The sequence below is a fragment of the Macaca fascicularis genome, chromosome 19 (assembly GCF_037993035.2).
Source record: "Macaca fascicularis isolate 582-1 chromosome 19, T2T-MFA8v1.1".
NCBI lineage: Eukaryota > Metazoa > Chordata > Mammalia > Primates > Cercopithecidae > Macaca > Macaca fascicularis.
In genome coordinates this window covers 40022501-40047388 of record NC_088393.1, presented here as the reverse complement: position 1 = coordinate 40047388, position 24888 = coordinate 40022501, and the positions used below count along the sequence as shown (strand labels likewise).

Sequence of the window (24888 nt, the reverse complement as noted above, 5' to 3'; positions counted from 1 at the left end):
AATTTTTATGGAATATGAATTTGTAGTAAACCTTACTTGAGGGGATTAAATTTTAAAATCTTGTCTCAACCTTTATGTAAAAACAATTAAAATGTTCTAAAAATTCCCATACCAGCTGACTAATAATGGAACACAACAGTATTTTCCCAATTTTTCAGATGACATTTCCCTCAGAAGACCATGGCAACATCTCCCAACACACAGGCTCTTCTCACAACGTGACTCTGCCTCCTGCCAAGAGGTGGGCTCTGTGTTCCTTTCCTGTGAACCTTGGTGAGCTCATAACCAACACGGAAGTGGTGCTGTGTGACTTCTAAAGCGATGTTACCAAAAGGCCGCATACTTGGGATCTGCTGTCTTGGACACTCACCTTTGAGGCCCAGCCATGACGCTCTGGGAAAGCAGCCACATAGAAAGGCTGCCGGCGTATTTCGGATGACAGCCCCAGCTGAGGACCCAGCCAAAAGCCAGCATCAACTGCCAGAACGTGCCTGAGTCCTCGGATCACTGCCCCTGCTTAGTTACCGCCAGCCCTCACGTCTCCCTGTCTGAGGCCCTGGACAGTGTGGAACAAAGGCAAACCCTCCTGCCATGCCCGTTCTGAATTCCTGACCACAGAACCCATGAGCATTATAAAATGGCTGTTGTTTTACCCAGCAATCATGTATTAGGGAAATACAGAGGCATTCTTGAAAAGTGTCCTACTATTAATAAAAGAAACACAAATTGAAATGACAAGAGACACCTTTCACCTATTAGTCACTGAAATAAGCAGCAGCACTAGAAATGTGAAATGATATTATAAACTGCCCTCACCCTTCTTTAAAGTAATTTGGAACCCAAGTCTGCATGTCATGTGGTCTTCCGGTTTGGAATTACATTATCAGGGTACAACCTTTTAGCCAAAAAGATAAACTCTGGAACCAGGAATGGAGGCGGTAGCTAAAATTCACCAAGAGAGAAACGTTCATACAAGACAAGCTCTCAAACAAAAATCACTAAGTCCACAAAGTAGTTCAACGCTATCATAAAGAGTTTAAAAAAAAAAAAAGGAGATTGGGAAAGAAATATTCACATCTGACGATATGAAGATAAAACATCTGTCTGAAAAGGACTTTTCAAATCAACTTAGTTAAAATATCCAAGAAATAAAAGAAGTATTCATGAAACCAAAGAGGCCAAGTGCAGTGGCATGCCTATAATCCCAGCACTTTGGGAGGCCGAGGTAGGTGATCACTTGAGCTCAGGAGTTCAAGACTAGCCTGTTGAACATGGTGAAACGCTGTCTCTGCTAAAAATATGAAAGTTATCCAGGCGTGGTGACGCACACCTGTAGTCCCAGCAACTTGGGAGACTGAGGCAGGAGAATCACTTGAACCTGGGAAGCAGAGGCTGCAGTGAACTCAGACTGCACCACTGCACTCCAACCTGGGTGACAGAGTGAGACTCCATCTCAAAAAATATAAATAAATAAATAAATAAATAGCCTAGCACTCCTTCCCCTTTCTCTCTTCCTCTCTTGCAGGTGACATGCAGCTCCTGTTCCCCTTCTGCCATGATTGGAAGCTTCCTGAGGCCTCACCATAAGCAGATGCCAGCTCTATGCTTCTTACACAGCTTGCACAACTGTGAGCCAAATAAACCTCTTTTCTTGCTAAATTATTCAGTCTCAGGTATTCCTTTACAGCAACGTGAACAAAGACACTCCCCTACTAGAAGAACTACAAAGTATATACTTGGGGAAGGAGAAAAATAAACCAGTAGTACAATAATATTAATTATATAATCAACATCTACTTAGTATTTATATCGAGAACTATTCTAAATGCTTTATATGAATTGATTCAATTCTATGTGATAGGTACCATGTACTTTATTGAATTCCATGTGATTTCTCGATGGGCACAATTATTTCCCCCTTTTCAGATTAGGAAAAGCAAGCACAGAAACGTGAAATAACGTGCCCATGTTTATTCAGCTAGTAAATAACAGATCTGGGATTCGAACCCAAGCAATTCCACTCCAAAGAACTTAAAGAAAAACTGACTGCAAAATGTATTTACAAAAGAACAAGTTAAATTAAAATTCTAGAAATTAGAACAGAAATGAAAAGAGGAGTTTAGAAAAGAAAAGGTGACGTTATTGATGTGAGGACAGACAATGATTACCTTGAAACTCCATTAGAAAGTATAAGTACATATATAATTTAAGACTAAGAGAAATGAAATGCAATATCTCTAAGAGTAAAAAGAAAGAGGGGGGAAAATGGTCAATTCAAGAGGAGGCAGAAAATAACAAAGAAAATAGAAAGAAAAATTATGGTCAACAGAAAACACAAAATGAGGCCAGGTGTGGTGGCTCACGCTTGTAATTCCTACACTTTGGGAGCCCAAGGCAGGTAGATCACTTGAGGTCAGGAGTTCAAGACTAGCCTGGCCAACATGGTGAAACCCTGTCTCTACTAAAAATACAAAAATTAGCTAGGCAAGGTGTGCGTGCCTTTAATCCCAGCTACTTGGGAGATTGAGGTGGGAGAATCGCTTGAAGCTGGGAGGCAGAGGCTGCAGTCAGCCATGATCTCACTGCCCGCAGTGAGCCACTGCATTCCAGCCTGGGTGACAGAGTGAGACTCTGTCTAAAAAACCAAAAAAAAAAAAACAAACAAAACAAAACAAAAAAAAAAAAACAAAAAAAACCCCACAAAATGAGACAATGAAAAGACGTCCAAATATACATTAAATCACAATAAGGCTGGGCACAGTGGCTCACGCCTGTAATCTCAGCACTTTGGGAGGCTGAGGCAGGTGGATCACCTGAGGTCGGGAGTTCGAGACCAGCCTGACCAGCAACATGCAGAAACCCCGTCTCTACTAAAAATACAAAATTATCCAGGCATGGTGGCACACGCCTGTAATCTCAGCTACTTGGGAGGCTGAGGCAGAAGAATCACTTGGATCCGGGAGGCGGAGGTTGCTGTATGCCAAGATCAGGCCACAGCACTCTAGCCTGGGCAAAGAAAGCAAAACTCTGTCTGAAAAAAAAAAAAAAAATCACAATAAATGTATGTGACTTGTCAAAGAATCATAAGTGGCTCTCATAATAAGGGAAATGCAAATGGAAACTCATCTAAGATACTATTTCTCACTGCAAACTGAAAAAGATCCAAAAACTTGAAACTCTCTGCTGGTGAGGCGTGGGCAAACAGGCAGTCTCCTAGATTCCCATGAGACTCCCAGATGATACAGTACCCACAGCATCTGGCAACAGAGATAAAACCATTCTTTGGCCAGAAACCCCTCTGCCAGGAATCTACCTTGAAGATGTAGCTCCACAAATACAAAATAATACATACTGGAAAAACTGGATGCCCACATGGAAAAAACAAAACCAAATCCTGACCCTTACCTCACATCGCTAACCTGAAATGGATCCTAGAATTAAATGTAAAAGCCAGAAGTAGAAAACATAGAGAAAGCAAAGTTTTCTTAAATAGGACATAAAATCCTAAAACTAAAAGAAGTGATTAGCTAGACTTCATCAAAAATCAAAAACTTCTCCTCTGAAAAATACCATTAAGAAAATGAAAAGCCACAGACTAGCAGGAAATTTATTTATAATACAAACGACATCTCCAGAATATATTTTAAAAACTCAGCCAGGCACAGTGCTTGCACCTATAATCCCAGCACTTTGGGAGGCCGAGGCAGGAGGACTGCTTGAGGCCAGGAGTTTGAGACCAGCCTGGCCAGCATAGGGAAACTCTGTCTCAATAAAAAATAAAATAAAGAACAATAACTCTCAAAATTTATTATAAGAAAACCTAAGTTTTAAAACATGTAAACAGGAATTTCACAAAGAACAGACAAATTGCCAACAGGAACATGAAAACATGTGCAGTGTCATAAGTAATGAGGAAAGTGATCTGCAATCCAGAAGGCCACCCCTGCCATTCCAATGAGAGTAACAGGTCTCAAGAGCTGAGAAACAGCACCCACATACCCTGCCCTTAGGGTATGGAAGTGCTCCATCCAAGCAAAGTAAGCCAAAGAAAGGCCTCAATGCGCAGTGGCTCACGCCTGTAATCCCAGCACTTTGGAAGGCTGAGGCAGGCCGATTACCTGAGGTCAGGAGTTTGAGACCAGCTTGACCAACATGATGAAAACCTGTCTCTAAATAAATTTTGAAAATTAGCCAGGCATGGTGGTGTGTGTCTAGTCCCTACAACTCGGGAGGCTGAGGTGTTTGAGGATGCAGTGAGCCATGATCACACCACTGCACTCCAGCTTGGACAACAGTGCAACATCCTGTCTCTGAAAAAAAAAAAAAAAAAAAAGAATAAAGACCACCAAAAATGATAAATATGAAGGTAAATATAAAAATATATATTCTTGCCGGGCGCGGTGGCTCAAGTCTGTAATCCCAGCACTTTGGGAGGCCGAGGCAGGCGGATCACAAGGTCAGGAGATCGAGACCACAGTGAAACCCCGTCTCTACTAAAAATACAAAAAATTAGCCGGGCGTGGTGGCGGGCGCCTGTAGTCCCAGCTACTCAGGAGGCTGAGGCAGGAGAATGGCGGGAACCCGGGAGGCAGAGCTTGCAGTGAGCCGAGATAGCGCCACTGCACTCCAGCCTGGGCAACAGCGTGAGACTCCGTCTCAAAAAAAAAAAAAAAAAATATATATATATATATATATATATTCTTATCTTAAAAATCTCTTTAAAATCGAATTAAAATTTAAAGGGACACACAAAATCTGTCGTCGCTGTGCTGGGGAGTGTGGCAGGGTCTGTTAGTTATCCTGGAATATCATTCAGTCCTTGCTCCAGATCAGGGTCAGCAAACTCCTTCTGCAAAGCGCCAGCTGGTAAATACTGTGGGCTTTGTGGGACAGGTGGCGTGGGGCGCGACCACTCAACTCAGCTGCAACAGCGCAAAGGCAGCTGTATAAAATATGTAAGCAAATGAGTCCGGCTATGTTCGGTAAAACTTTATTTATAACTACTGAGATTACAATTTCATATAATTTTAATGCATCACAAAATATTCTTTCTCTTTTGATTTTTTCAACTATTTAAAAATGGAAAAATCATTTTTAGCTTACAGGTTGTACAAAAATAGGCGGCAGGCCAGATATGGCCCATGCCTGCAGTTTTCTAATTCTGAGGTAACAGAACCCCTGATTTTTCGTGGGAGCCTGGCAATCCAAAAGAAGGACACCCTCTCCCAGAGCTTCATCCCCCACTAAGCATGGCTGCCCAAGAACATTCTGGCCAAAGAAATGAGAGAGGAAGCACCATGTGCAACCTCTGAGTTGTGCCCTTCACCTCTTCCCCCTGCCCCCCAGCTGGCTGGAAGGGAGACACAGTGATAACTCATTTTGGAATAGGAGGATAGAGGCAAAACCTTCAGGATGGCAAGGCCAACAAGACAGAAAGAGCACAGACTCTGATAACCTGCCTGCATGCTTATGACATGTTAGAGAATTCAACTTCTTTCTTCTTTCAAAAAAAGAGAGAAAGAATTGACTACTTAATAAAAAATGATGAGGTACTGTGGGGTTTCTAATAAATGTAGAATTAAAATGCATGACAACAGGCTGGGTGCAGTGGCTCATGCCTGTAATCCCAGCACTTTGGGAGGCTGAGGCAGGTGTATCATCTGAAGTCAGGAGTTCCAGACCAGCCTGATCAACGTGGTGAAACCCCATCTCTACTAAAAATACAAAAATTAGCCGGGCGTAGTGGTGTGCACCTGTAGTCCCAGCTACTCAGGAGGCTGGGGCAGGAGAATCGCTTGAACGCAGGAGGTGGAGGCTGCAGTGAGCTGAGATGGCGCCACTGCACTACAGCCTGGGTGACAGGAGCAAAACTCTGTCTCAAACATAAATAAATAAATAAATAAATAAATAAATAAATAAATAAATAAAATGCATGATAACTGCATAATGGCCAGGAGGGAGGAAATGGAAGGAGGCTACTGCTAAGTTCCTCATGCTATCCATGAAGTGCCTAATACTGCTTGAAGGTAGGCTATGAGAAGTAAAGATGTTTACTCTAAACCCTAAAGCAACCACTAAACATACAAAACAAAAAACTATAGCTGACCAGGCATGGTGGCTCGTTCCTGTAATCCCAGCACTTTGGGAAGCTGAGGCCAGTGGATCACTTAAGGTCAGGAGTTCGAGACCAGCCTGGTCAACATGGTGAAACCCCATCTCTACTAAAAACATAAAAACTAGCCAGGCATGGTGGCACATGCTTGTAGTCCCAGCTACTCAGGAGGCTAAGGCAGGAGAATCGCCAGAACCCAGTGAGCCAAGATTATGCCACTGCACTCCAGCCTGGACAACAGAGTGAGACTCCATCTCAAAAAAAAAAGTTATAGCTAATAAGCTAACAAAGGAGTTAAAATGGAACATAAAAGGCACTTAATCCAAAAGAAAGCAAAAAGTAGGGTAAAGGGAACAAAAACCAGATGAGACAAACAGAAAACTAACAGCAAGATGCTAGATTAAGAGCCAACAACATCATACATTATATCAAATTAGAAAGCATAAGACCGACTATTTGATAGCACAACAGGGTGATTATAAGTCTTAAATAACTTAAATATATAACTGGATTGTTTATAATGCAAAGGATAAAGCTTCAGAGAATGAATACCCCATTCTCCATGATGTGCTTATTTCACACTGCATACCTGTATCAAAATATTTCATGTACCCCATAAATATATATACCTACCAAGTGCCCACAATAATTTTAAATGATAAAAAATTTTAAATAAATTGCATTAAATAGAAATGACTTAAATATTCCAATTAAAAGACAGAGATTGACAGATTGGACACAACTATATGCTCCCTACAAGAACTCCCCCTTAAATATAAAGGCACCAATAGGTTAAAACTAAAAGGACATGAAAAGATATATGTTAATATTAATCAAAATGGATCTAGAGCAGCTATATTAATATTAAGGTAGATTTCAGAGCAAAGAATACTATCTGGGATAAAGAGAGCCATTTAACAATGACTGAGTAAGCAATTCATCATGGGGACATAAAAATTCGAAGTCTTCATGCATCTAAATAACAGACCTTCAAAATACATGGAGGAAAAACTGACAGAACTGGAAAGAGAAAACAAAACAATTATAGTTGGCTATTTCAAAACCTCTTTCTCAATAATTGCCAGAACAGTTCATGGAAAATCAATAAAGATAAAGAAGATTTGAACAATGCTATCAACCAGTATGACCTAATTAAGATTTCTGTAACATTCTACCCAACAACAGCAAAGCACATATACTTCTAAGGTGTACACAGAATATTTTCCAAGAGAGATCATAGCTGAATCATAACAGGAGTCTCTATAGATATTCAAATCATACAGATATAGGGTTCCATAAATGAGAATCTGGAACAACTTAAGGAGTCTATAAAGATGGACAATATAGCCGGGCATGGTGGCTCACGCCTGTAATCCCAGCACTTTAGGAGGCTGAGGTGGGCAGATCACAAAGTCAGGAGATCAGACCATCTGGCTAACACGGTGAAACTCCATCTCTAATAAAAATATTAAAAATTAGCCAGGCGTGGTGGTGGGCACCTGTAGTCCCAGCTACTCGGGAGGCTGAGGCAGGCGAATGGTATGAACCTGGGGGGAGGAGCTTGCAGTGAGTCCATTGCAGATGGACAATATAAAGTAAAAAAAGAAAAGCAATTAGAATCTCCAAGGCTTGTCAATCTTACACTTTAAAATTTAGTATAATTTCCACTTTCCAGTCAAGCATGTAAAAAGCTTGATGGTTATCACTCTATCCTAACAACAAGTAAAAAGCTGAACACACTGAAAAATCAGGAACTCTTCCTAGGTCCATTAAAGTGAGGTCACAGGGCAAACTGCCAACCCAGCACTGGAGAGAATGACAGGTGGACAGAAACTCAGAACGGACAGGGGCAGAAACCCAGAAGAAACTTCTATGGGACCAGGAGTGAGGTGGGAAACCTGAACTGTAACTGACAATTTGCTGGAGGGTCAGTGTGGACACCTCTGTTAGTTAAAACTCCAGGGTGGGGGGCTGCGTGCCACACTTCTGTGAGTTCTACCTCTTGGAGCTCCAGCAGGTTCTCACAGTGAATACCACAGGAAAATCACCTTGTGCTTCAACAGGAAGAGGGGAAAAGTAACTACTTGGAAATATAAAGGGCGTGCTGTTCCTTCCTAAAGGACGTGACCTCAGGAGAAAGTATTGAACCAGAGCCGAAACTACTGGAGTTTATCAGAACCTATCTAACCTAGAGGAAGGGAAATACAGTTTGATTTAGCCTTCTGGTGGGGAAGGAAAATAACACAACTTAGCCCCTTCCAGCCATTCTGTCCCACATAAGGTGGGAGGTGAGGGACGCGGAGGGGCACCTGAGAAGCGTGCAGCCCAAGGGTACAGGCTCCCTAGAAGACTGAGTCTAATCACAGGGCTCTAGACATTTCCCTCTCTCTACCCCTCCTACCACATCATTAAAGGCCCATTTATATGGTATCAAAATAACCAATTAAAACCACAAGTGGTAGAAGAAGAGTAGAAGTCAAAAGATGAACAAAAAAACAAGGGCAATAAATCAAAGACGGTAATAGGCTTGGCAGACAGTAATCCAACTCCAGTCACGTGCCACATGCCAACCTTCCATCAGCGATAGACCACGTATACGATGGTGGTCTCAAAAGATTTTAATGAAGATGAAAATTTCCTATTGCCTAGCAACATCATACCATAATCACTACCTTTTCTATGTTTAAATTGATTTAGATAACACAAATAGTTACCATTGTGTTACAGCTGCCTACGGCATTCAATACAGTAACATGCTGTACAGGTTTGTGGCCTAGGAGCCATAGGCTATACCATATCACCTATATGTGTAGTAGGCCGCACCACGTAGGTTGCTGTAAGTACACCCTATTATGTTTGCACACCGATATCACCTAATGATGTATTTCTCAGAACACATTCCATCAGTAAGCAACACACGACTGTATATAAATAATCACTTTAAACCCAACAGTCCTGTGAAGGTTAATCATACAAACTAGGTCATTCTTTCATCTCCAACTAAATCAGAGTCGAGAGGCCAGAGGAAAAGTACTCGAGGCACAGAGCACCTTCTTCGCCCCTCTGTTGAGGTGCACTGCCAGAATCCCAACACCAGTTTTACCTGGTAGCTGCTGAAATAACCTGCCACGACTTTAAGATTAGTTTTACCTACTGCCATCACCTACCAATCAGAGCTTGCCAGCTCCCAAAAGCTTCTCTAGTGTCAATGAGCTTCCTTTCAAAACAGTATGTAAGATTTCTCTAATAAAACACAACCTTCTCTTTTCAACAAATGGTGCTGGAACCATCCACATGCAGAAAAATGACTCTGGACACAGACCTTATACCCTTCACAAAAATCAACTCAAATGGATCTAAATGAAAAATGCAAAATACAAAACTCCTAGAAAATAACACAGGAGAAAACCTAGATGACCCTGAGTATGGCGACGGCTTTTTTTTTTTTTTTTGAGATGGAGTCTCGCTCTGTCGCCCAGGCTGGAGTGCAGTGGCCGGATCTCAGCTCACTGCAAGCTCCGCCTCCCGGGTTTATGCCATTCTCCTGCCTCAGCCTCCCAAGTAGCTGGGACTACAGGCGCCCGCCACCTCACCCGGCTAGTTTCTTGTATTTTTTTTTTTTTTTTTAGTAGAGACGGGGTTTCACCGTGTTCGCCAGGATGGTCTCGATCTCCTGACCTCGTGATCCGCCCGTCTCGGCCTCTTAAAGTGCTGGGATTACAGGCTTGAGCCACCGCGCCCAGCCGGCGATGGCTTTTTAGAGACAACACCAAAGGCACAATCCATGAAAGAAGCAACTGATCAGCTGGACTTCATTAAAACTGAACATTTCTGCTCTGTGAAAGATATTGTCAAGAGAATGAGAGACAAGTCACACACTGGGAGGAAATGTTTGCAAAGGACACATGTAAAAAAAGGATTGTTATCCAAAATATGCAAAGGACTCCTAAAACTCAACAATAAGAGGACAAATAAGTCAATTTAAAATAGGCAAATTTTTGCCAGGCACGGTGCGTGGCTCATGCCTGTAATCCCAGCACTTTGGGAGGCCAAGGCAGGCGGATCATTTGAGGTAGGTGGATCACTTGAGCTCAGGAGTTCGAGACCAGCCTGGCCAACATGGTAAAACCCCGTCTCTACTGAAAATATACAAACTAGCCAGGCATGGTGGTGGGCACCTTAATCCCAGCTACTCGGGGGGCTGAGGCAGGAGGCTTGAACCTGGGAGGCAGAGGTTGCCATGAGCTGAGATCACACCACTGCACTCCAGCCTGGCTGACAGCGCACGACTCCATCTCTAAATTAATAAATGAATAAGGAAATCCTGAAGAGACATCTCATCTGAGAAGATACATCAACAGTAAATAAGCATATGAAAAGATGCTCACGTCATATGTCATTAGAGAAATGCAAATTGAAATAATGATATTCCACTACACCCCTATTAGAATGACCAAAATCCAGAACACATTCTGCAAAATAACATGTCTGTAATCTTCCAAAGAGCAAGGTCATGAAAATCAAGGAGACCCAGGAAATGTCCCAGAGGAAAGACTAAAGAAACGTGTTCTCTAAATGAAACAAGTGATGCTGAACGACGTCTCTTTGCTATAAAGGGAGTATTAGGATAATCAGCAAAATCTGAATGGTACCTGGGAGTTACATGATCACAATATTCAATGTTAATCTTCACACTCTGATCATTGTATTGTGGATATTTTTGAGAATGTCCTCCTTTCTAGGAAAAACTCAAGTATTGCGGAATCAGGTTAGTAACTTATTCTCAAATGGTTTGGGGAAAAAGTAATTTGTAATACTCTCCAACTTTTCTGTAAGTTTGTAATTATTATAAAATAAAAAATGTACTGAGAAGATGGATGTAAACTCTATGGAAGCAGAGACTTTGTTTCCCTCCTAAGAATCCCTAGAAAAGCACCTGACAGTGAGGGCTTCATAAATAACTGATGAATGAATGAATATGGGTTAGGGGCATGAGAGCGAACTTGCCCTAGAAATCAAGACAATGTCTAAAGTTAACAAGCCTAGTAACAGTAAAATATACCTAATTATTTTAAAATCTGGAGATAACTACCAAAATAAATAACTTTAAAAAGTGAGTTTATCTCTAGGGGACATTCTGGGATAAGAAGAGGTTGCAAATAAAAAAAATTATTTTTCACTGTAGCCCTTCTGTAATATGTGATTGTTTGATCAAGTATTAGCAAATGAAGTATTAGCAAAGTATTATACTTTGATTCTTAAAAATATTAGGCAACTTCAAAGAGAAACACCAAAAACTAACTGAAATATAACTTAAGTACCTTCTCACAATAATTAAAGGAAAGGGAAATCTATACTTAGAAAAGTAACATCTAATAATTCTGTTTTTTACATGCCAATTCAAGTCACACCTCACATTATCTTTTTTTTTTGTTTTTGTTCACCATAACCTTTTCCTTTTCAAAGATAAGCATAGTTCATTCTAGTACTGACTGTAATAAGCAGGAAACAATTACTGCCCAGCAAGCTGGGACTCCTGAAAGTAATTTTGACGTATCACGCAATGGAAAGCCACGTGATAATTAAACACAATGATGTAGTGCCTGGTATTTTTATTCCTCCAATGGAAAAAGAACATAAACGGAAAGAATACACTCCCATCAACAACAGGTTCTACCTTCTGCTGTAATTCTCACCTGAGGATCCCCTACAAGAGGCATATGAGAATCTGGGGCAGAGGCCACATGTGCTGTGGCTGCCACAGGTCAGGCGCTGAGCCAAGCACACTGCACGATGGCCCAGTTCAGCAACTCCCAGGGGGATGGGAACGACACCTCTCCATGTCCCAGAGAAGGAAGCGGCCTGATACCCTGACAGTCTCACATCAGAGTCTATGTCCTTAAACACATTCTACCGGATATATTTGACCTACAAAGGGGTTCAGCCATATACTAAGTAAAATACACTACAAAGAGGTATGTATAGTAGGACCCCATTTCTGTGAAATAAAAATTATACAAATACCCTCTGGAAAACTTCGGAAAGAAAGGTATTTTATTTTATTTTATTTTATTTTATTTTATTTTTTATTTTTGAGCCAGAGTCTCACTCTGTCGCCCAAGTTGGAGTGCAGTGGCACAATCTTGGTTCACTGCAACCTCTGCCTCCTGGGTTCAAGTGATTCTCCTGCTGCAGCCTCCTTTGAGGCCAGGAGGTTGAGGCTGCGGTGAGCTGTGATCACACTACCGCAATCAAGCCTGGGCAACAGAGGGAGACCCTGTCTCAAAAAAAAAAAAAAAATTCCCAGACGGAGACATGCTAGAACTCCAGGAGCCTTCTAGTCTTCCCCTACCTCCCACTCTATGTAGATGGGCAGATGCAGGCTCTTGGAAGGTCAAGGCTCCCATCAAGCCAGTGGTGGACTCAGGATTAGAACACATATCTCCTGGCTTCTAGCCCCAAGCTTGTTCTCTCCACACTGTGTTGCCACCCTTACCTTCAATGCAAAAGAGTCTACAGGGTTCACTCCTCCTTTTTACATTCTAGTTTCTCATTTCATCATGTAGCAAATAAGCTCTTGAGTAGCTGGGACTACAGGCACACGCCACCATGACTGGCTAATTTTTGTATTTTTAGCAGAGACGGGGTTTCACCATGTTGGCCAGGCTGGTCTCAAACTGCTAACCTCAGGTGATCCACCTGTGTCGGTCTCCCAAAGTGCTGGAATTACAGGCATGAGTCACCGTGTCTGGCCTTTTATTTTATTTTATTTGTTTTCTGAGACAGAGTCTTACTCTGTCACCCAGGCTGGAGTGCAATGACACAATCTTGGCTCACTGCAACCTCCACCTCCCAGTTCAAGCCATTCTCCAGCCTCAGTCTCCGGAGTAGCTGGGACTACAGGCATGCACAACCACACCCGGCTAATTTTTGTAGTTTTAGTAGAGATGGGGTTTCACCATATTGGCCAGGCTGCTCTTGAAATGCCAGCCTCAAGTGATCTGCCAGCCTTGACCTCCCAAAGTGGGATTACAGGTGTGAGCCACTGCACCTAGTCCCGACTCTACAATTTTAAAAAGTAGGCAGTGAGATGACAGGTTTTTACAATTTGGGCTATTGATAGCAGCAAAAGGCAGTCAAATGCCTAGGGAGATAGGGGTGGGTCCCTGATGAAACCCAATTTTCAAGCAGAAACCAGTTTAAAGCTCAGCTACAAGTCTCAGGTAATATACACACTGGATTGAGAAACTGTCTTCCTGTTTGGCATTTTTTCCTCTGATTGATCTCTACCTCCTACTTATTTCATATACACCTACCCTCTCCTAGTTGGTTTTCTACACTGTCATACCCACCTTTGAGTGGTGTGTTTGGTTTAACCTTTTTTGCATATTCACTAACCAATCAGCATACACCCTCCATTCTGAGTCCATAAAAAGTTCCAGCCTGGCCACACTGAGACAGAAACCACCTGTCCAAGAAGAATGAGGTTACACTGAGAGCTGTTCCATCACTCCATAAAATTCTCCTCTGCCCATCCTCACTCTTCTAACTGGCAGCATAACCTTATTCTTCTTGGACACAGGACAAGAGCTTGGGAACCGCCAAATGCAGATACAATCTATAGCACAGGTGGGCCGAGTGGGTAGGGAGCCTCCAGCGGCCAGGCCCAGGGCTGAGCAAGGCCCAGGTCGGGGACAGGGTGGGCACTGCCAGCCATGAAGGACTCTCTGGTTGGCACAGTGGCTGAGAAAAATCCTTTGCATCCTTCCTTCTCTATGATGAGCAACATTAACAAAGTAATTGAAAATAATTTGAAGTACAGGGAATGTTTTAGTTGGCTAAAGCTTTAATGTAGTTGTGGTTTACTACAGATGCACATGAAATATTACACCCACAGGTATCAGTAAGTCCTTACTTGACTCATCAATAGGTTCTTGGAAACCATGGATTTAAGGGAAACAAAGTACAGTAGGCCCTCAAATTAAGTTGCTTTGCTTAAGGTTGCTTCGTTTCACTTTGTTTCACTGAAGTCAGTTTCCAAGAACCTATCCAAGACATGAAGTGAGGCCTTCCTAGACACACATCCAGCATAAGAGTGAAATGGTGGAGGAACCACCACAGAGGGTGAGCCAGGCATCAACGGGGCTGACACATTTCACCCTCACCCAGCAATTCCAATTCATAAAATATCTTGAAGACTGGAATTAAAAACTATGTATTTCTGCCCTCATAAGCATGTCTTCCCTATTTTTACGCATCCTGTTGCCTAAGTGAAAAATCAATCATAAATACATATGTACACTCTGAGGACAGATAATGATTACTGGTCAATGGCTAGGCTGGAAAAAAATCAGTCCTGCACATGAACAGGTGCCTGTTATGTTATTTACATGACAGTAAAATTTCTAAGTATGAAATGCAGGACACGTGATCTCTTTCAGCATCTACATCACAGATTGGTTACACTAAATTAAGAAAAGAGAGAGAATTACCATAGCCCTTCTAGACAACCTTTCTAATCTTTAAAAAGCTAAGAATACTTTTTTCATGCTGCCTATGAAATAAACCACATTAGCAGAACTCACCCGGTGCTGTGGCTGTTGGCCTGAGGTCACCGACAATACCCCTGCGCCATGTATGCTGCAGAGATTGTGCCAGAAAATTTAAACCATGTGAATCTGATAGAAAGAATAAATTTCAGAATTAAAGCATGAAATAAAACCCCAAATAAAAATGTGAACTTGTTAGTACACTACTTCTGCTCTTGCTTTTGCTCTGAGGTTACAGGACACCTGACTAAGGGACACAAGGCGAGGGGACTAAAAATCAGGTGTGGACAGAAATGTCAGAAATTGTTTCCACAGTCCGTGACTAGCTCTTATATTTTCATGCTAAGGGTTATTTGTGATAAATAGCTCTTTTTAAAAGTATCTAAAAGTCTAAATACTCAAAATCTTGTTTTGTTAGTATCTCTAAATTACAAACATTTGGACTTCTAACAACATAACTCAATGTTAATAAGAAATTGAGGGCAGTTTTTTTCCTGGTCTAATAAACACAAACTGTGGCACTTTAGGACCTCAAAATCTGTCACAGCCTCATCAGGATTAAACTTTAAATATTAAACAGAGTCCAAGTCTTTGTCTCCATGTGGGGAAAAGTCTGTACAACTTATATCTATACACTAAGATTACTAATAAAACAATGTAAGGGAAATTGATATGATGAGAATCTACTCACCTTCCATTCCTTGAACGTCTTTTCCTTGCAAAAACATTGGCCAGAGTGTAAGTGCTGGATTGAGTTTATTGAAGGAGGGTGCTGATTTTATATTCAATCTTGGTTTTTCTAAATATTGAAGGTTTTTATTCTTCGTAGGTGATATATAACAAGCATAGTTCTTTGCAACAAGATCATCATTAACACAAACCTGTAAAATTTTAAACATTTCGTGAATAAGATAAATACAGTCAAGCAGTTTTAAAGGAAATATTCCAAACTTAACCCCAAAGTTCTATCTTCAGAGAAATTATTTTATAGAACATAGTCTGATCGAAACAGATTTGACTCCTGCTCTGGTAAACCAATTGCTTCCCACCAATCCTAGGAAGAAAAACAGAAGCACCTGTGAGAAACACAAGAGGCGTTTTCTCGGACATAAGCACTGCAGTGCTAAAACTACCTGGCCAGGCAAAAACCTGGTGGGAGGACAGAGACAAAACACGAACCATAAAAGGAAAACCTGTTATACTGGATTTGCTCAGAATTTTAAATTTCTGCTCTTCAAGAGAATAAAGAGATGAGGCAAAATTATTTTAAAATCAAGTATCCAGATGACATGTATCCAGAATATATAAGGAACTCACAAAACTCAATAAAACGAAAACAACACAATTAAAATATGTGCAAACAATCTGAATGTCTGCTTCATCAAATTCTGAAGATTGCAAATAAGCATATAAAACCATCATTAGTCATTAGGGAAATGCAAATTTAAACCACAATGAGGTGCTACTGCACACTTGGCAGAATGTTTACACAAGTGACATGGAGGAACTGGAACTCTCATTGCTGAGGCGAAGGTAAAATAGTCTACCACTTTGGAAAACAATATGGCAGTTTCTTAACACCTACAATATGATCCAAAAGTTTGACTCCTAGGTAATGTTCGAGAGAAATGAAAGCACAGGTCCACAGGAAGACTTGTACATGGATATCTATAAGGGCCCTATGGCCACAACCCAAATATCCATCAACGAGTTAATGGGTAAATACACTATAGTATATCCACACAATGGAAGAGGACTTGGCAACAAAAGGAACAAATATGGATGCATCTTAAAATAATTTTGCCAAATGAAAGAAGCCAGACCAAAAAACAAAACACCTTGGGACATACCCTGGTGCCACCTTTGGGAGCTGGTAAAGGATTGCTGGCCTACATGCTTTTCCTCTGGCAGTTATGATCTCATGCATCCACTATAAGCTCTCTCGGCTAAGCACGAACCTCCCTGCCTGCTGCACTTTAAAGTAAGACCAACATGGAGAAACCCCATCTCTACTAAAAATACAAAATTATCCGGGCGTGGTGGCACATGCCTGTAATCCCGGCTACTTGGGAAGGCTGAGGCTGGAGAACTGCTTGAACCCAGGAGGCAGAGGTTATGGTGAGCTGAGATCACGCCATTGCACTCCAGCCTGGGCCACCAGAGCAAAATTCCGTCTCCAAAAAAAAAAAAAAGAAAAAGAAAAAAAATAGAGTCATTATCAGCATACAACCTACATGGTTAGAAAGAGACCTACTTTTGAAAAGCAAGAAGAAAGCAAGTTTATACAGAATTTATTTTAAAAAAAGATGTCTTATAAGACTGGTCCTTACAGGATAGGTCTCTTAAGTATGAAATTTTTTAGAAAAAATGATTGGTTCTGTAGCCAATATTTTGGTGGGGTTTTTTTTGTTTGTTTTTGAGACAGGGTCTTACTCTGTCGCACAGACTGGAATGCAGTGCTGTCATCTTGGCTCACTGCATTCTCTGCCTCCCAGGCGCAAGCAATCCTCCCACTTCAGCCTTCCAAGTAGCTAGGACTACAGGTGCAAGCCATCACACCTAGCTAATTTTTGTATTTTTTGTAGAGACAAGGTTTCACCATGTTGCCCAGGATGGTCTCAAACTCCAGAGCTCAAGCAAGCCACCCACATCAGCCTCCCAAAGTGCTGGGATTAAACAGGTGTAAGCCAAACCTTTGGGCGATTTTGGTATTTTTACTAAGTTACAAAATAAGTAATGAAAAGTCATAGGTAAAATGAACCAGGATGTGGGGAATCCAAAATGCAATATAAGCAGTAACAAATGAACCCCATTACAAAAGAATAACATAATCACACTGAAGAAGATGCGAAAGAGAAAAAACAACCTAAGTAACTTTGGCAGACAGTATTTTGGCTGCATAATGTGAAGGCTGAATACAAATTTTGTTTTCACAGGAGTGTGGGTTAGCAATCTTGAAATTACTTAATGTAAATACATGGATGAGTCAAATACGTAGACTGTAGCCAAATAGAGTAGGTTTCTCACTGTTGGAGAAGGGGGTTAAGAATAAGGGGTCAGGCATGGTGGTGTGTACTTATAGTCCCACCTACTTGAGAGGGTGTGGCTGGAGGATCACTTGAGCCCAGGAATTCCAGGCCAGCCTGAACAACATAGGAAGACCCTGTCTCAAAAAAATAAATGAATAAATAAGGAAAGGAGAGAGTTAGAATGAACCCTATGGTACTGGATTCAAATCAGAAGTATCAAAGCTCTTAATATGTGTACAGATGGATATAGAAATATAGATTTGTGTGTGCATGGGAATAAGTACATACATACATTTCATAATATTTTCTGCTGAGAGGACCTATGATCATGACACTCCAGTTGGAACAAGCACACCAAGGCGGGCGGATCACAAGGTCAGGAGATCGAGACCATCCTGGCTAACACGGTGAAACCCTATCTCTACTAAATATACAAAAAATTAGCCAGGCGTGGTGGCAGGCGCCTGTAGTCCTAGCTACTCAGGAGGCTGAGGCAGGAGAATGGCATGAACCCAGAAGGCGGAGCTTGCAGTGAGCAGAGATCATGCCAGTACACTCCAGCCTGAGTGATTCCATCTCAAAAAAAAAAAAAAAAAAAGAAGTGGCTGATTCTAGGGCTAGGGCTGGCAAATAACAAAATGATAAACATTGTGGCACAGAGAGTAAAGAGGGTTCAAGTAATGATGGGGCACACTGAAAGTATACAAAAGCCCCTTTGAAGGAGCATCTAATGGCCAGAATCCAATGCAATGTGAGCAAGGCAATAATGATAGTCATAGATTAGAACTCCCCAAATAAAATACATTTCCAAAAGTCCGTATTAATGCAAATTATCGAATAATTAATATACGGGGGAGGAGGGAGGGTTCTTTGGTATAAAATTCCAATTAAAAATGCAGAAGGGGGCCAGGAGTGGTGGCTCACACCTGTAATCCCAGCACTTTGGGAGGCCGAGGCGGGTGCATCACCTAAGGTCAAGAGTTCAAGACCAGCCTGGCCAACATCGTAAAACCCCATCTCTACTAAAAATACAAAAAATTAGCCGGGTGTGGTGGTGGGCACCTGTTATCCCAGCTACTCTGGAGGTTGAGGTAGGAGAATTGCTTGAACCTGGGAGGCAGAGGCGGCAGAGAGCCAAGATTGCACCATTGCACTCCAGCCTGGGCAACAAGAACGAAACTCTGTCTAAAAAAAAAAAATGCAGAAGGGGGCCAGGCGTGATGGCTAACGCCTGTAATCCCAGCACTTTGAGAGGCTGAGGTGGGCAGATCACTTGAGGTCAGGAGTCTGAGACCAGCCTGGCCAACTTGGTAAAACCCCGTCTCTACTTAAAACATAAAAATTAGCTGTGCGTGGTGGCATGTGCCTGTAATCCCAGCTACTCAGGAGACTGAGGCAGGAGAATCACTTGAACCCGGGAAGTAGAGGTTGCAGTGAGCTGAGATTGCACCACTGCACTCCAGCCTGGGCGACAGAGCAAGACTCCATCTCAAAAACAATAAATAAATAAATAATAAAAATTAAAAATGCAGAAGGGGCTGGGCGTGGTGGCTCACACCTGTGATCCCAGCACTTTGGGAGGATAAGGCGAGAAGACTGCCTGTTGAGACCAGCCTGAGCAACATAATGAAATCCCGTCTCCACAAAAAATTACGGGCATGGTGGTGCACACCTGTAGTCTCAACTACTTGTGAAGTTGAGGAAGGAGGATCCCTTGGGCCCAGGAGGTTGAGGCTGCAGCAAGCTACAATTGTGCTACTGTACTCCAACCTAGGAGACAGAGAGAGACAGACAGGAGGGGAGGGGAGAGGAGAAAAATGTAGAGGGAAAGATGAAACACGTATACACCACAATGATATCTTTCACAGCCAAGAATCATTGATGGAATGGTTATCTGCAGCCTCAAAGTAGGCCCCCACAAGATACTTACTAATTTCAAAGGGACAAAATAACACCTCTATACAGGAAAAACCTGGCAAACACCACAGTAACCAGGTGATCAACATCCACATCACAAAATGTGGTACATATACACCACGGAATACTATGCAGCCATAAAAGGGAATAAGATTGTGCCCTTTGCAAGGACATGGATGGAGCTAGAAGCCATTATCCTCAGCAAACTAATGCAGGAACAGAAAAACAAACACTGCATGTTCTCACTTATAAGTGGGAGCTGAATGATGAGAACACATAGACACTGGGGGGAACAACACCCACTGGGGCCTGTCAGGGGGTGGAGAGGGGGGAGGGAGAGCATCAGGGAAGAATAGCTAATGGATGTTGGGCTTAATACCTAGGTCACGGGATGATCTGTGCAGCAAACCACCATGGAACACATTTACCTATGTAACAAACTTGCACGTCCTGCACATGTACCCCGAACTTAAAAGTTGAAGGGAAAAAACCATTCACATCACTAGTAATTAGACATACTGACGTCATAAACCCCTGCTGGGATGCACTGAGAAGGGCACAGTACCACTTCTGTGGTCTTCTTGCCAAAAATGCACAGCCTTAATACAATGATGAAAAATATCAGGCAAACCAAATTGAGGAACATTCTACAAAACCACTGGCCACTGCTCTTCCAAAGCAGTCAATGCCATGAGAGGCATGGAAGTACTGAGGAGCTGTCACAGGCCAGAGGAGGGGAAGGAGACATGACAAACAGGTGCGGTGGCGGGGGGGCGCACAGTGCTGGAGCAGATCCTAGATCAGAGAAAGGAAATCAGCGGGGAAACTGGCAACATTCATCTGTCTGCAGGTTTTCAGTGGTATTTTATCAATGTTACTTTTCTGGTTTTAAAAACTGTACTGTGGTTTTGTGCTATGTTAACATCAGGACAACCTGGGCAAAGCATTTCCCAAAATGTCTGCACTATTTCTGCATCTCTTCTGTAAGTCTAAAACTATTTCAAAATACAATTTTTAAAAAATCCATGGTTAAGGTACCCTCCAGGGGCTCTGAGCAGTCCTGGATGTGCCCCTTCTATCCACTTCTGCCCAGTGCTGAGCTATGCCCTGAGCCATCCTTCAGAGAGGGCAGAGGCCAAAATGCTAGCAGCTGGCACCTGGCAGAGGTAGGGGCTGCTCACATGTGATGTCCACTTTCTTTCTGCTTGTGATCTTAAGTCTTTTTTTTTTTTTTTTTTTTTTTTTGAGACAGAGTCTCGCTATGTCGCCCAGGGTGGAGTGCAGTGGCCGGATCTCAGCTCACTGCAAGCTCCGCCTCCCGGGTTTTTACACCATTCTCCTGCCTCAGCCTCCCGAGTAGCCGGGACTACAGGCGCCCACCACCTCGCCCGGCTAGTTTTTTGTATTTTTTAGTAGAGACGGGGTTTCACCGTGTTAGCCAGGATGGTCTCGAACTCCTGACCTCGTGATCCGCCCGTCTCGGCCTCCCAAAGTGCTAGGATTACAGGCTTGAGCCACCGCGCCCGGCCGATCTTAATTCTTTACAGTAAGCACATGTTACATACAGTGAGAATGTCTAGGGGGAAAGGCAGTGAACTAATGCTACAGCAAATTAGCATATTTATAAAAATCATGTTCCCTGAGAAGAATACAACATTTCATGCTCATCACTATAGGAACAATTTCTTGGCCATTTTAAAATAAAATGCCAAAGTCATTTTTTAAAGTAATCAAAAGAAGAAAATACAGACCTAGCTAACTTCAGGTCTAAGGTAGACCTTAAGAGATTAAGACAATTTCTATGCTGTATGAACTACAGTGTTTTTCTTGGCATTTATTCTGTTTTATTAAAGTAAAATTTAAAATCATGATGAAATATTTTAAAAATACAATTCTTTCACTTACCTTTTCATCTTTTATAGTTACATAAAGGTAAACCTCAAATGTATCTTCTTCCACAGCACATAATCTGGCTTCCACCTGGGTAGTTGCTAAACAGCATAAATGAAAACACAAATTAGCTGATGTTAAAAGTATATTTGAAACAATCATGACTATTTCTCACCTAGTAACCTCTGCTAACCACTTAAGAGTGCCCAAATGGCTTCCTCGGGCAGGACCAGGGGGAGCATGTTAGGAAAAAGCACTCCTGATTGCGGAGTGGATCAGGAGTCCTGTCCCTGTCAACAGGTTCCTGTGCCACCCTGTGAATACCTCCTCAAGCATAGTTCCTGGTATTCTCTTCTCCCCCACTCCTCCCAAACCCAGATTTCCAGTGCCAGGCCTTCATCTGAGGTCCGTTCTACCCTGCAAAGCCCCACGGAGTGCAGCACCCAGCTACTCCCTTAGAGACTCAAAACCCCATAGCAGCAGCATCACTGCCACCTACCGGGCGCTGTGCTAAGTCCTTTAGAAACCTTCTTTCGCTGAGTTCTTACCACTACCTTCAAGGTAAGTACAGTGGTCACATCACAGGTGAGGAGACCAGGCTCAGAGGCTAAGTCACTTGCCTGAGCCACTGAGGACTAGATGGCCAGCCTCCTCCAGACTCGCATTCTCATCTCCCAGCAGCCCCCGTGGCTCACAGGGCCAAAACTCCAGTCCCAGTGACCTCCCAGCCTCCCACTGCTCCCAGGTCAAAGGATCTGGCTCCTCCTCTACCCAGACAACGGCACAGCACAGGAGAGGGGCCAGGACCCAACGAGGTACCAGGCAGCACCCCAGGCATTTCCCACCCACCAACCCTCTCACTGAAACCAGGTATCTGACTGCCAGGGGTCACGACAGATCCCACAAAATACACTGTTTATAGTCACTGATATAAAATAAAAAGAACAGCTGAAGACATTTTATTCATCTTAAATTAGCAGTAATGAATATTACACAATAAATATCCATTTACTATCTCTTGCTCACTAAAAATGCTAGATTTTTCATCAATTACTGGTCCAATAAAATCCACATGAATTTATTTTGCAGCGCCGCAGCTTTTATGCAAACAAAGAGGCAAGCCTTATTACTGTGTAAGGGTTCCCTTGTACAAACAGCCCCCTGCTGATCTTAGCTGTCAATTACTGACATCCACAGCCACTAGGGGGGCAGAGTTACTGTGGCACTTGAGCTGGAAGAAGCCCCAGGTAGCTTAGGGAACTCCTCTGAGGAGGGCTGTTTGGCCAACAGGGGCATCTCCAACCCCCTCCAGCAGCAGAAGCTGGGCCTCTGTGGGTGTCACTTCCAGGCAGGCTGCAGTGATCAGGCACTGGCTTACCTTTGAGAAGGTTCTGAAAGTACTGAATAGCTGCACTGTCCCACTTCTTGGCAGGTCTGGAACAGCGAACAGATGCAACTTCATTACATAAAAATCTGAGGCTAGCACACCAACAGCATTTTGTAAACCATACACTGGACGTTTCTCACACTACATATGGAACATGTGATGCAGATGATGGGGCGCCTGGCGCTGGCCCTGCTCTGGGGGTGAGGATCCCACCGTATCCTGCAACACGCTCTTCTCAACACTGTCAGCTGCACTGGTGCAGACTCAAAGCACAGAGGTGCCACTGAGAATGACCTGGGCTCACCATCGCACTGTCTGTCACGACACCACCATCCCTAGACAAATCAGTCTCCCCAGCCAGAACACAAGCTCCTGGGACAGGGATCCTAAGTGTGCGGCGTCTAGCACAGTCTGGCACAGAGAGGGCACAACACATGCTGGTACACCAACACCCTCACAGGCAGTCGTGAGACAGCCAGATACTATCTTTGTTTCATTTTCATTTTTTTGAGACAGGGTCTCTCTCTGTTACCCAGGTTGGAGTGCAGTGGCATGAACACAGCTCACTGCAGCCTTGAACTCCTGGGTTCAAGGGATCCTCTCATCTCAGCCTCCCGAGAAGCGAGGACTACAGGTGTGCCACACCACACCCAGCGATTTAAAAAAAAAAAATTTATAGAGAGAGGGTCTAGCTATGTTGCCCAGGCTGGTCTCAAACTCCTGGGCTCAAGCGATCCTCCTGCCTTGGCCTCCCAAAGTGCTGGGATTACAGGCATGAGCTAATGCAGTGGGTCTCAGCTACTATAAAACTACTGTTCCTCACTCTGCTGACCCTAGCGCCCTCTCACTGGCTCCCATCTTACCCTATCATCTTGTCCTTTCTACATCTTTCTTAGGCTTTGCAAAGAAAATTGTAGGAAAAGCTGTAGAAAGTGGGGAAAGAGGAGAAACTTGGAAGCAAGGAAAAAAATAAAATGTAAAGTCAGAATGACGTTTTATGTTTCTTCTGATTTTATGTACCAGAGATGCCACCACCATCCTCCAAGAACTGTTTTAAAGATCAAATGAGATAATGTACATAGAACACTTAGCCCAGTGCCTGGATATAATCATTACTCAAAAATGTTGGTTATTTTTATTCTTATAAGAAAGATATTAAGCAATTCAAGGAATTACAAAGGATTTATAAAAGGCAGTAAAGGCAGTGGTTCTAAAACCTTGTTACACACAAAGAATCACCTAATAATTAGCTTTTTTAAAAAAGCAAAATGTAGTAGATTAGTAATAATGACAAGGCAAACAAACCATGAGAAAACCCAATCTAACACATGAACAGGCAAATCAGCCAGTCTCTCCCTCTCACACACACACAGAATAACATCAGCCAGTCTCTCCCTCTCTCACACACACAGAATAACCCCATCAGCCAGTCTCTCCCTCTCTCACACACACAGAATAACATCAGCCAGTCTCTCCCTCTCACACACACACAGAATAACATCAGCCAGTCTCTCCCTCTCACACACACACAGAATAACATCAGCCAGTCTCTCCCTCTCACACACACACAGAATAACATCAGCCAGTCTCTCCCTCTCACACACACACAGAATAACATCAGCCAGTCTCTCCCTCTCACACACACACACAGAATAACATCAGCCAGTCTCTCCCTCTCACACACACACAGAATAACATCAGCCAGTCTCTCCCTCTCACACACACACACAGAATAACATCAGCCAGTCTCTCCCTCTCACACACACACAGAATAACATCAGCCAGTCTCTCCCTCTCACACACACACAGAATAACATCAGCCAGTCTCTCCCTCTCTCACACACACAGAATAACATCAGCCAGTCTCTCCCTCTCACACACACAGAATAACATCAGCCAGTCTCTCTCCCTCTCACACACACACACACACACACACACACACACACACAGAATAACCACATCAGCCAGTCTCTCCCCCTCTCTCTCTCTCACACACACACACAC

The 24888-nt window shown here is 42.8% G+C and overlaps 1 protein-coding gene across 1 annotated transcript in view; it reads right to left on the bottom strand.

Annotated features, from left to right (window-relative positions):
* Positions 1-24888, bottom strand: part of TDRD12 (tudor domain containing 12) — a 105312-nt gene that overhangs the window by 58471 nt on the left and 21953 nt on the right. The window contains exons 5-8 of the mRNA XM_005588746.5: positions 22876-22931; positions 21513-21598; positions 15353-15542; positions 14698-14790 (exon numbers count right to left, since the gene is read on the bottom strand). Of these exons, the coding sequence (XP_005588803.3) occupies positions 14698-14790; positions 15353-15542; positions 21513-21598; positions 22876-22931 (425 nt within the window). The remainder of the gene's footprint in view (positions 1-14697; positions 14791-15352; positions 15543-21512; positions 21599-22875; positions 22932-24888) is intronic.